This window comes from Anabrus simplex, chromosome 5, assembly GCF_040414725.1.
Source record: "Anabrus simplex isolate iqAnaSimp1 chromosome 5, ASM4041472v1, whole genome shotgun sequence".
NCBI classification, from domain to species: domain Eukaryota; kingdom Metazoa; phylum Arthropoda; class Insecta; order Orthoptera; family Tettigoniidae; genus Anabrus; species Anabrus simplex.
In genome coordinates, this window is record NC_090269.1 from 262,956,317 (window position 1) to 262,970,492 (window position 14,176).

At 38.6% G+C, this 14,176-nt stretch overlaps 1 protein-coding gene across 1 annotated transcript in view; it reads left to right on the plus strand.

The window, feature by feature from the left end:
* Afg3l2 (AFG3 like matrix AAA peptidase subunit 2) overlaps positions 1-14,176 on the plus strand; it is a 268,652-nt gene that overhangs the window by 39,110 nt on the left and 215,366 nt on the right. The window contains exons 3-4 of the mRNA XM_067147372.2: positions 8,891-9,043; positions 12,387-12,480. Of these exons, the coding sequence (XP_067003473.2) occupies positions 8,891-9,043; positions 12,387-12,480 (247 nt within the window). The remainder of the gene's footprint in view (positions 1-8,890; positions 9,044-12,386; positions 12,481-14,176) is intronic.

The following is a 14,176-nucleotide window of genomic DNA, read 5'->3' on the forward strand; positions in this document are numbered from 1 at the left end:
CACTGGTGAAATTTTGCAACGAAGACTAATGTTTTATATAGTAATTCTTTGCACATTGTGCGCGTTAAATAAATTATTATTTAACTTTATTAGTAGAAACAGGGTGAAGTGTAAAATGTTGGTCAGGTAAATGGTTAATTACAGAGTTGGATATTGAGTTTGGGGAATTTAGTACATTAGGTGTTTTCTTTCTTCTTAAAAAATTCATTTAACTTATCGAGTGTTATGTCCGGCACATGAGGTTGTTGCAGAGGTTTTCCTATGCCTAAGGAACGAGCACTGTTAGAATTCATATTTGCAATTATGTTTCGTAAGTGAGTAAATTTACGGATTCTAACGAGCTGTTCAATTCAATTTCTAAGGACACGATAGTTTTCAAAGTCACTTTAGTCACGAGTTCGTTTAAAGCATCAAACAAAGTGCATCGTGGTGGGCCATTGTGTTTTTAATTTCACTATTTAACCAAAGACAAGATGGGTGAGTAACTTTTATCTGTCGTTTAGCGGCGTGCTTATCGAACAGAGCGATTACAAGAGAGTTAAACCTGTCTACTTTCGTGACTATATCGTCCAATAGGAGTATGTCATTCCATGGTAGATTCTAAGTGTCATGTTAACTCGTCCATATCACTGCCTTTTGTGTACCTGGAAATAACATTCTTTGGTTTATATTTTGGCAGTCGGAGGGAGTAGGATAGGTAGAAAAGGTCATGAGTAGAGTTTGCTGGGACTGGAATCTGGATAATTTTGTCTGGGCTATTTGTCACAATGTAGTCAACGAGTGTGTGTGTGTGTTGCGTATTTATCTGTGTAGGTGTGATTCGTAGGCTGTAGACAGAGGATTGTCATATCATAGCAAGAAAATATGTCGATAAATTATTCAGTTTTGTATATTTTAGTGAGTATGTTAGTGTTAAATTCTCCTATGGCAGTAATATGCTCGTAACTAGGTAGTAAGCCAAGTAAATGGAATTCTAATTCAGTCATATTTGTTATTTTGGGCAGCTTGTATACAACTATTAGGAGTTTCTGGTGGTTAATAATGATTTCAACAAACATAAGCTCTGTCCCTAGCCGTGCATTGTCAGATAAGTTAATACACATTTCACCCGTCTATTCTACCAGTACATGGCTACTGCACGTCCTCTTCTGCTATCGGATCTATCATGCCATAAGAGACAATACAGGTCAAGTTGTACCATGCCAGACGGTATGCTTGGGGTAAGCCAGGTTTTGCTAATGCCAAGAATATGAATATTACTTTCACTCATTATGGCTTGAATTTAATCGAAGTGTGGTACCGCAGAGAACGTGTTGACATGGCAGCACTGTAAACAGAATGTAGAGGGGAAATAATACCTGTTTGAGGAGAGCGCCTGTGGTGAGAGGCGACGGGGTGAGAGGGGGATGTTGCGAGGGTCAGTGTCGGGTATAGAGCTCTGGATCAGCTGTATTATGGAATGTTAATGAAATAATATAGCAGAAATAACATGCAGTTTACCTCAACATCCTAATAAATGCTTTCACTATCACTAACACGCATTCGAACACACACATAATACACTTACAGTAACACTTATGAATAACAAACACAATATAGAGTTGGGTTAGTTCATATCAGTTGTCACTTTTATTCCTCATGTTTTCATGCTATCCAGTCCGCGACAGTGGTAATGGATCTTTTCATCCCATTGGGAAGGTGGATCTTGGGTCCAGACGTGGGATGGTCCGAAGTGATTCCTCGCCAGGTTTAATATAGTCTTATGGGTCTTGGTAAGGGACTCGGTAATGAGTACCTTCGTACCCTTCAAGAGCTGCTTCGCCTTCCATACAGGGTCACGTTCATGATTTAACTATTATGGGGTGACTGCTTGTAGTTACCACTTCAGTTGTTGAGCACTGAGGCCACCCAGTCCTATGGCATCGGTTGAAGCTCTTCATCGGGAAGTTCACGCTCAACTTTGTTCAGAAAGTATCCTTCATTTTCTTGTAGATATCCTGCCGCAGTTCCTCGGTGACTCTGTGGATTAAGAGGCAATTTCTATGGCTGTACTGCTCTCCTTCATCAATGAGCTCTTCTTGATGATCGAGCTACCGAGCTAACTTACACAGTTCTTCTTTTAACATGGTAAGTTCGGAGGAGGTGGCGCTTTGAAAGTTACAGAAATCTTGACTAAGCAAGTCTAGGGACTCTTCCCTGGGGTTGGCAGAGCTGGTTAACAACTGAAGGTGCGCCTCAAAGTCCATTGTTGTTTCAAATGTATTAATACTCTTTTTCACCTTTGGGATGGACATGGCTTTTAATATGTCTAAACTCAAACCACAGTTGTACAAATACACTTAGCACATACTTGCAGGTTAAATATGCTACCAATTTTGCGGCTTCTGCAAGATCTAGACAGAGCACTCCTATGCATACATTACAGTAGTTGCCATGTTCTGTCGCATAGACCTAGACCTGTAGCGTTTAGTGTGGGTAAAGGCTCGAATATCTGGGAACACGACATCATGATCCGTTGATAGGGAATGCTAAACTATTGCTGGCTTGTCTGGCTGATTAAGATGGATATTTCGTCGATGTTCCTTGATATACGTACCAGTGGACTGGGGTATTTGGCTAATGCACACCTTGCCACAAGTACAGGGAATTATTTTGTACACACTAGGATGTAATAGTGGGGACAATTTGTCCTTGCTTTTACCTGAACTGTGAGCAGTTTTTATGACTGTGCTAAACATGGTTTTTATATTGTGCTTGTGGAGGGGCGTGGCAGTTTGATCTGTGGTATTGTGGATGATAGAAAGGTAGGCAGTTCCATTTACTTCTTCATTCTGTAAGTTTTGCTTAGTTGTCCCTCTGGGATGCAGGGCTCTATGAATCTGTACATTGTTGTAACTATTATCCTCAAACATGACTTTGAGCATGTCCATCTCTTCCTGGATATTTGATGGCACATATATTTGTTTCGCCCTCCTGTGGTGAGTCGTGAGAATGCCCTGTTTTTGTGCTGAATGGTGGGGAGAATCTGCGAGGAGATAGTGGTTGTCTTTTTCTCAAATCTTTCTCTAGCGGATCGGCTTTTATATCTGCTAAAGAGAGGAGGTCTTCATATATAATGCTTCCAAGATATTTAAACTTATGTTCGATAGTTCCTCTCATCTCGATTATTGCTTTTTTGTCTTTGCCTCTGATTGTCATGGATATTGTTTTCTGTTTTTTTTATGCTCGTTCCATACTCTTTGCACTTGCTGTTTAGTTCTCTAAGCATTTTGTCGAGGGCCTTAATGTTCTCAGCTATTACTGTCATCTCATTGGTGAACTGAATGCATTCAATTGTCTTGCCTCTAGTGTTGACTCCTCTCTTTCCATTTAAACTTTTGCGAATGATTTCCTCCAAGTAAAGATTTTTTGTATTCATTCTTGTCATATTCTTGCTCTTGCTGTTTGGTTGTAATACAATTCCCCTATCAGTCTCCTCTCTCTCTCTCTTGGGGCCGATGACCTTCGATGTTAGGCCCCTTTAAACAACAAGCATCATCATCATCATCATCATCATCTCTCTCTCTCTCTCTCTCTCTCTCTCTCTTGCTGCATTCAAGTCCGTGCTTTTTAAGTATTTTTATGAGCTCATCCCACATAACCCTCACAAATGCCTTCTCTAATTCTATAAAAACTACATATTTCTATTCCTCTCTGAGTACTTTCCCCCATCTTCTTCTTATTCTTCTTCATGCGCCATGTCCTCTCAGAACATTGACGATCAGTAGCATGATCTGTTCTTTGTTCATAGCTGTTCTGAACAGAGTAAGCTTTGTCACCCCAAACCACTGGCTCAAGTTGCCCAGCCACGATGTCCTTCTTCTCCCCGGACCGCGTTTTCTGTTAATTTTCTCTTGGAGTATTACTTGCAGAAGGTGTATTTACTGTTCCGCATCATATGACAAAAGTATTTTAGCTCCCTTCTTTTGATGGTAGTGAGAATTTCTGGTTGTCTCTTCATATGGTCCAAAACATCTATATTGGTCATTTTACCTGTCTAAGCTATCTTCAGCATCCTTTGGTACATCCACATTTCAAATGTTTGCAACTTCTTGCACATGGTCTCAGTCAGTGTCCATGCCTCAGCACCATATAATAGAATTCTGAATACGTAGCACCCGAGTAGTCATGTCCTTAGTGTAATGGAAAGGTCACGGCATGTCAAAAGTTTTCTAAGTTTCTGAAAAGAAGTTCTGGCCTGCTCAATTCTGCATCGGATCTCATGACCAAAGTCCCAGTCAACATTGATGTGACATCCCAGGTATTTAAATGTTTCCACTCTTGCGATCTGGTCATTTGCTGCTGTCAGATAACCTCGAATGCCATCATCTTTCCTACTTATAACCATCCACTTGGTCGTCTTTACATTAAGCCTCAAGCTCATGGCACTGCTGGCTTCATTGACAGCATTAAATAGTTCCTGTAGATCTTGGAGATTGGTTGCAAGTAGCACAGTGTCATTGGCATACCTGATTTTATTTATAATGAAATCATTAATTACAACTCCTTGAGTCATTCCATAAACAGCATCTCGAAAAATCTTTTCTGCATAGATGGTGAAAAGCATGGGTGAAAGAATACAGCCTTGGCGACTCCTTTCATAATTGAGACTTCTTCTGAGAGACAACCATCAACTCTTATGCCAGCACTCCATATTGCTTCATAACGAAGGCGGTCACTAGCGTATGAAAAGCACTGACTTTATGTAGAAAACTGAATCACACAATATATATCACGTCGGGGTCACCAAATGTGGGGATCACAACACTTACCGACTTGCCAGCTACAGTAAACACAACATTAAATAGAACTGAATTTTTATTCTGCAGGGAACTTTACATAGCTTTTCCTACAATACTGTCCGTAGATAACATTACGTAGTAAGGCACGCGATGTATTTGTTTACTGTCTTTGTCCTAAGTGTCAGCCGTCTTGTTATAATTATGCTGTCATGGAAATCATAAAGAAGACGGGCAGTCTACACGCTTTTAGCGGTGTTGCCTAGTGTGGCGAGGTCCAGCTGCTGCCCTCTAGGTTCCTGTGGCGGAGGAATGACGTGGTTTCGCCACAACTTGAATTATTACCAGGACTTTGTTATCACCCTTCAGTCTTAGCATAATTATTCTTTCATTTGGATATTCAACTTTCATCACTTTAGGCTTTATATCCTTTGTAATTAATATCCTTTCTCCATTTTTTCTGTTACTCTTTCCACCTGAGTAATATAATGTACATCTGCCACTGTCCAGCTCTCTACTCTTATCCCACCTTATTTCACTCATTCCTAGTATGTCAAGGTTATTTTTTTACCATTTCGGGTTTAGTATTTTCTAGGTTCCTTGCTATGATAGAGTGAATACATTCCATATACCTACTCAAAATCTGTTTTCTGTTTCTAAGGCTTTTATTCTTTCTTCCTTCATCCATACAGAGTAGCCTTGATGTATTCCCCTCCTGGAAATCCGAACAAGGGGAAGCTTTACATCTGGAATCATTTATATAGAGCTCCATTAACATGAACTTCCAGGGTTAATTTCAATGGTGCTTTCCTGTTGACTTCTACTGACCTCCAAAACCTGTCTGCTTACTGACCCAGTTTACCGGTGGGGTTGAGTATCCAACCTTCTGCTGAGTTCTTCAGCTTATCAGGATAATTTGGAGAATTGAGGTGTGAAAAACTAGTTCACGTCACACCTCCCTTTTTCTTTTGCCAGAGTCTGAAGCTGATCTTAGATTCTTCCCGGATCATTTCCTAGGGCCAAAATTACTGTTCACTTCTCACTTCATAACAATTTTTGCACATACTGAGCTGTAAAAACATATAAAGTCATTATTTCAAAACAGTATTATTTGTTCCATGCAGAAGAAAACTATATACAGTATTAAAAAGACATTTTAATTCACATGTAGATAGCTGTAGGGTGCAAACATGGAATATTATCTGGAATGTACCAATCACACGAACATGACGGGTATTATAACTATTATAATTTATGTAACTTCTCTGCTAGTTGGCTCTCCCCCCATCGATTTATCGATCTATGGGTTCAGAGTTCCATGAAATTCATGGAATACAGAATAACAAAAACTATCTATTCAAGAAATAGGCATCCACAAAATTGATATAAAACCATTAATTCAGGATGAGGAAAATGAAGACAACACTCACACTTTGTCCTCAGAAGACGGGCATCACTCAAAACCCAATACATAGCTCGATAGCTGCAGTCGCTTAAGTGGGGCCAGTATCCAGTAATCGAGAGATGGTGGGTTTGAACCCCCTGTTGGCAGCCCTAAAGATGGTTTTCCATGGTTTCCCATTTTCACACCAGGCAAATGCTGGGGCTGTACCTTAATTAAGGCCACGGCTGCTTCCTTCGCATTCCTAGGCCTTTCCTATCCCATCGTCGCCATAAGACATATCTGTGTCGGTGCGACGTAAAGTAAAAAAAAGAATTTAATCATACAGTAGAGGTCCGCTGTAGCGAGTACCGCATATAATGAGAACCACGCTATAACGACAGTTTTTTTGTCCCTTGAAAATTCCTATATTAAACTCTGTATTATCCTTCAATTACAGCGAGAGCCCTATCACCGACACATCTGTTATTACGAGCGATTAAGCATATACATTACTTATACTTATGCACCCCAGTGATTACATTGAATGCGATTGATCATCTTTGGTATCGTTTCCTCGCTATGTCTACTAGCAGGCTCTTCCGTTGACATTCGAAGACTGAGTCGATTAATAATACACAAGAACCTTGTTTATCTGGTTAAGTGGGACCAGATCTGATTCGGATTATCGAAAATTTGGATAATCCGGAAAAACTAAAAAAAATTCATCACGTGTTAACATAAGTTGTACAGTAATACCTTTTTTTCCATTGTACAAAAAATATAAGAACACTTTTCTTACATTTACAACTCTGTTGTGTGTTTTACTAACAACAGTTCTGCTGGTGTGGTTTCAGTGAAGGATTCTAATGTCTTGTAATGGATTCTAAATAGGCTATCAGTTTGTCCAGTTGCATTGTTGCCTCTCCACGAGTCATTGTTTCTTCTGATGGAGTGCTGGTTTCATTTTCTAATTCACCATCAGTGAATTAGTAGTGCGTTGCATTCAGAAGAGCGTGGGTTCAAATCCCACCTTAGCCGTCCTGGGAATGGTTTTCCACGGTTTCCCATTCTCAATTCTAGGTGAATGCCGGGACGGTACCTTTGATAGATCGTGGCCAAATTGCTGCCAATTCCTGTCCTTAACTTTTTTATTTCTGTTCTCTGCATCTGCTATCTCGAGTCCGACTGCTTTGAGATCTTGCTAAATTTTGTGGATCTATTGCCCTCTTGTTGTCTTTCCAATATTTCTCATCTCTAGTTGTCATAAAAGTCTATTTCCTGGCAGTTGCAAGATGTGAAAGAAAAACGAGATTCTTTTCTTCTTCATTGTGCTGGTTTTTGGGTCAATCTCTTGATAAATTGTTTCATTAGGAAGGTTTCTCCAGACTCCTTTTTTATTTATGCATGTTCTGATGATAAATAATAACAACAATATTAATCCATATCGTGAAGAAACAAAGGTTTTATTTCCCATCTACCTACTTTTCTTTCCCTGTAGTATTCTATAATAAGGCACTGGGATGCCCCATAATACGTATTATACCTGAATGGTTATGTTCTTGACAACAGACATGGAAAGCTATCAGGGAATAATTGAGTTTTATGTTGATCAAATGAAAGACTTATATGCAACACATCCAAAGGCAGCCTTGATTAGCTTTTGAGCTGGCTGAATGAACTTTCTCTGGTTTCTTCAAAAACATCTAGAAACAGTGTCTGTGACTGTTGACTCAACAGTAAATGCCAGTGATTTGAATTGGCAAAGGACCATTAACTGATATGTTCAATATTTTAGTTTTCATAATGACAGGTGTGGAAATTTTCTAATTCAGGTTGTATATGAAAGATTGTTTATGTTAAAGAAGATTTAATATTCATGATAGTGTTCTTGAAATTTAGTAAATCATTGGGCTTGTGAATCCTGCATTGCAGTACTACAACCATTACATTTAAAATGTGTGTTGGCTGAGATGTGTGATGTAAAGGTCGCTGCAGGTAACGGGTGATTGACAGCTCAGTGAAATGAAATGGCATATGGCTTTTAGTGCCGGGATGTGTTAGAGGACTTCGGCTCCCCATGTGCAGATCTTTTGAATTGACACCCGTAGGCGACCTGTGCATAATGATGAGGATGAAATAATGATTAAGACGATGCATACACCCAGTCCCCATGCCAGGGGAATTAACCAATTATGGTTAAAATTCCCGACCCTGCCGGGAATTGAACCTGGGACCCCTGTGACCAAAGGCCACCACGCTAACCATTTAGCCATGGAGCCAGACTAAGGTCTCATTGAAAGAGTATTACAATCATAATTTGTTTCACTTGTTCATAATATCTGAGGATGTTCTTATAGAACAGAACATGTCTTTCAATGTGTGTGTGTGTTTTTATAGGTATGTTGTATGTGTTATAAGTAGTGTTTTCAACAGACTGACAGACTGTGAAGTTACATTAACTGATTTGACACAAAAGTATGGATTCCTTCTTAACAAATTGAGATATGTGAAGCAGTTATAATACCACTATTCAGGTTGTAGTTCAAACATCAAAGTATCATGGGTTATGGAGTGTGTTTTCGGTCACAAAGCATCAGAACTGTCTGTACCAAAGTTATATGTTCCCACTGTGTGATACTGTTTGGGTTCTTACTATGATTTGGCATTGAATGTGATGTAGAATTTTTTAATGTTGTGATTCTCGTATGATTTTTTTTTCTCTCTTCAGGGCTGGTCCTGGAACTGGTAAAGGTTTTGGTGAAGGTGGAGAACGTGAGAAATGGATAATATTTGGAATGGTTGGAACTGTGGCTCTTCTAGGAACATTGGCCTTCTATGAAATGGGCTACACAGAGATAGCCTGGAAGGAATTTGTAAATAAGTAGGTATTATGCTCTTTAGACTTAAAAATCAGGTACACTTATATGTTCCTTTCCATTACATAGGCCTACATTAGCGTGTTGGGTTCTTTTGTAGCTCTTCTTGGAACACTGACCTATGAAATGGGCTACACAGAGATAGTCTTGAAGGAATTTGTATTGTGCTCTTTAGACTTAAAATCTAATGCACTTATTTGTTTCTTCCCATTATTTACATTAGAGTTCCTTTTCTCCTTTCATGTTTGCCCTGTGTTCCTGCTCTTTTACTACCTGTGTTCAAGTTAATCTCTTCCTTTTCCTATGTTTATATGGCCTTTTTCTTATCCTAAACTTTTTACGTCAAGACTGAAGTTTTGTCAAGTACTCAGTGAGTGCTGAAACCTACCCTCATGACGAAGCTGGGAAGTAGAAATAAATTAGTCAGTTATGGATGTTGTTGTGTAAACCAAAGAAATACCGCTTCGTTTACCTTTTCATACCCAACCTCTTTCATAGTTTTGCAATTTGGTATATTGGAGGAATGCTCAATTAATTTAGATTCACCCAATCCGCCACTGTTGACACACCAACTCCATAATCCACAGCAACATTTTGTAATATCACACCATTTTCCACCTGTCTCACTGCTTCGATTTTTTCTCGATGCTTACAACAAAGTGTTTTCATTTAGTTGACATTCAATAAGCACGCACTTGCCACTGTACTTTTAACACAACTGATTACTGTATGCTGTACCTTGCTTGGTAGGATAATAACAACGTGCAGTACCATTATGAGCAGGTAGTTAATGTTGCAATGGGGTAAGAAAAGCATTGGAACTATAGTATAGAACTGCAAGGCCAGTGGAACGACTTTGGGTGAAAGAAAAATATGAACGGAGGAGGGTTGTTGGACTACCCTTTTCTCCTAACAGAATCTGCAGTATAGTCCGAGCAGCAAACAAGATGAAACTCCTGCAACTGAAGCAACGTTAACCACAGTCTACATAATCTTCTTGACGAATAATACAGTAATAATAATTCCTGCTTGTTCAAGAAAAATGTATCATGGAACGAATTAAGAGTAAGAAACTTTTGTTTTATGCTACATGTGCATTCTGGCATAAGTCATAATATAAAAATAGGGTTTGTCTAGTAGCTCTCAGCACATATAGCAAGAGAATTACTAATATCGATGGCTAAGAACGAGAGGGTAAAAACAAAATATTAAGATACAATTTTGCAAGAGCATTTCGGTTAAGCCGGCCTTCGGTTAAGCAATGTTCGGTTAAGCAGGTTCTGTTGTATTAATACTATGAAGTAAAAGTGTAAGCACTTGTATACCAATAAAAGTTAGCAGAGAACACCACCAAAACGCTCCAACCGATTAAAAAAACTTCTGATATCGCACATGAACACACATGGAGATCATGTAGCCAAAGTCGACTGGAGCACTGCGTAGCGGAGAATGACGACCCGATCCGTATTCAATACATGCTATTGAGGGAGAAGAGATAACACTTCTCCTATTCGTTATGCTAACGGCTGACTCCCCGAACATGCAACTTATCCTGTGAAGTTCAGGAATTTAAGGCCTTTTCCCCTAATCATGCAACTGTGGCAACGGATCTTACCCGAGTTGGATATCACGGTTGTTTCACAAGGGATGACAAATAACATTTTCAGGGCTAGGAAAAATGTGATCGTACTATGCGGTAATAGCAAAAATTCGTTACGTAATAAGTGAGGTATTTTTATATAGATTTTATACAATGAGAATCGGGACTTTGAATTTACAACGTGCTAAGCGGGAAAACTTGTAAATGAGGAATGCACTAACAGTGTTTCACTGTATTATGTGATACGAAAAAGAGGACACTTTCTAAAAATTAAATGAAGTTACGTAACATTTTTACATGAAAATTATGTATGCTAGCTCAAAAAATTAAAAGGTAAAAATGAGTTCATGGTAATGTATAAGTTGTATGCAGGTACACTATTTTCAGAAACAAATGAGCATATAGATCTAATGTTTGTTGTGCATATCCACAGGGGTATCTATTAATAATTTTGATAAAATATTAAATGCAAGAAACATAAAGTACAATACCTTGTGCGCTTTCTTTCTTTGAGCAACTATATCGTCATGCTGAAATATTACAGCCTTAAACATAACTTTAAAGTTGCTGACAATTTGGTGAAACTTGTTCCAAATATATCTCAGAATGCAGTATAAAATAGTGTACAACTAGTTAATATTTTGTTCTTGCCCAGGTTGTTAAAGTGCATATAGAAACAGAAACATGTGCCAGAAAGGTGGGGAAAGGGAATAATAGTATCTGTTTTTAAGAAGGCAGACAAAAAAGTGTGTGATCCTCTATAGGAATCACACTCTTATCACAAGTGGCAAAAATGCTGGAAAGGATATTAGATACGAGAACAAGAAGAAAGGTAGAAGGAGAGTTGCAAGAGGAACAAACAGTATTTCTTTAAAAGTGGAACATCTACAGTGGACCCAATCTTCAGCATGAAGCAATTAATGGAGAAGGATCTGTAATGATGAAAGGAAGTATTTGTCTATATGTGTGTGTGCGTGATGTCCAGCCAAATCTACAGCATACAGAGATCTGTTATTTTTAACATAGGTGGATGGAAGGGAATCCAAACGCACCTTGACACTGGATTTTTCATTTTTGCATTCTTTGGGGCGCTATAAATGAAAAACCAGCAGAAAATGGGGGGATATGATGGTCCAATAAGCTGTCACCAGGTTACAAGGTATAGATTCATTGTCGCTAGGCAACATATGTAAGATAGGTAATACAAGTCAAGGAGCGATTTTAAATTCAACGTGTGTTGGGATATGACAGTCCAACATGCTTTCAACAGGGTAAAATGTATAGATTCATTGTTGCTAGGCACAGACGTACAGGTCGCTTATATGGCGTCAGATCGGAAGACCTGTACCAGACCTCTCTGGAGGCCATACACCATTATTATTATTAATTATTATTATTATTATTATTATTATTATTATTATTATTATTATTATTATTATTATTATTATTATTATTTCCATTGAAAATAGGCAGTATAACTCAAATACATTCGTAAGTTTGTTAAAGAATAGTATACAATGTTTACATGCCCAATTTATTGCTCTTAATAGCCTAGAAGTCAAGTGTTCACTGCACAGAATTTGAAGTTATTGCATATTAGACCCCGTTTACCTTTTTTGGCTGTAAAAGTGGGGGGGAAAAGGGGGTCTAATACGCGAGTAAATACGTTCTTTAACAAATTTTTAAGTTTGTTTTCAATGCTCTTTTTCTTCTGAATTAATTAACAAGTTTCATTTTAATTTTCACAGTTACCTTGCCAAAGGAGTTGTGGAGAAACTGGAAGTTGTGAACAAGAAGTGGGTGAGGGTGCGGTTAACACCTGGCAATACTGTGGATGGCTCTGTAAGTTACAAAGCTGACTTTTGAGTTAACATTATATTTCTTGATAAGATCACTGTATCTTTGGTCACACTTGCCTGTTATTCTGTTTATCCTTTATGCGTATTCGTATCTTTCTTTCTTTCTTTCTTGCTCCCAGTCTTCGATTAAGCTGTATTTACTCAGGTATATGCATTTTGTGGCAAAATTTTAATCCCAATGTACTGAATGCAGGTAATATAAAAGAAATGAGATTAGCATTGAGATAATTGGCCCGTCATTGATACTTTGATGTGAAACCGTGTCATAAATTGCTTAAGATGCAAAGTACCACATGTATGAAAATAATCCTTGCATATTTTTTTTCGAAACTGGGGTTCAGTAAATGGTTTTGCTTGTATTATTCAGGATAAGGTTGTTACCGTTCTCATACCTGAATCCTGTTATTCTTCAACGTTGCATGTGGCATCCATTAGAAGAGAGGTATGAATCCTAATGCTGGAATCCCATTACCTGAATCCCATTATACTTCAACTTTGTGCATGGTGTCAAGTTACCTTGTCTGAGGAGAGGTTTGAATCACATGTTAAGTTTGGCTGTAAGTGCAACAAGGTCTTGTTATCACTTGTTCTCAGCTAAAGAAATATGCACCGGGCGAGTTGGCCGTGCGGTTAGGGGCACGCGGCTTTGAACTTGCACCCAGGAGATAGTGGGTTCTAATCCCACTGTTGGCAGCCCTGAAGATGGTTTTCTGTGGTTTCCCATTTTCACACCAGGAAAATGCTGGATCTGTACCTTAATTAAGGCCACGGATGCTTCCTTCAAACTCCTAGGCCTTTCCTGTCCCATTGTCGCCATAAGACCTATCTGTGTCGGTGCGATGTAAAGCCACTAGCAACAACAACAACAAAAAAAAGATATATTCTCTGTATATATATATATATATATATATATATACAGAGAATATTGGAAATTATGCAGTGGGAGTTGTATTTTCGGCTGGCGGATATGCAAACCTCGACTTCAAGAAACAAATAGTAATCGCCGGGCATCTCATGGCCAAAAAGCAAAACATCTGGTCATTGATAATGGGCTGTACAAGTATGTGAATGAAAGGAGTCAAAATGGATAAATAGCTAAATTATGCATTGTTTTAACTAATCAATGTTTTATGTAGGATTCATTTCTAGTAAATCAAACAGAAAGCTGTTTATTCTTTTAGAATTTCCCCTCTTAAAATCAGAGGACAGGAATCTTGAAACTTCAAGGCAGGATAGAAACAACAAAGCTAAAGTGATATGGGCACATGATGAGAATGGAGTTTCTAAAAAAAGTTTCTTCAGAGAAGTTGACAGGAAAGAGACCACGAGAAAGACCCCAAAAGAGATGGACAGATACAGTGTGGGAGTGCATAGGGAAGAGAGGGAGGAAAACCAGAAGATGTACTTAAAAAAAGAGAAGAGTGGTGGAGAGACAGGCAGCGAAGGAGGTCCTTGATTCACAAGCCGTCCCGGAAAGCTGGAAATGGGAAATGAAGATAATGATGATGAAATGGTATGAAACCTTTTGTTACTCAGAGATATTGTGCATCATTATTTCCATAATAAATCCCCTTTGTTGATGACTGTAATGCCTAGGATAATTGTTTACTTTTCAAATATGTATGTCATCATCGTCAATGGCTTAACAGTTCTTTGTGGGCCTGGGCTTTCCTCAGAAT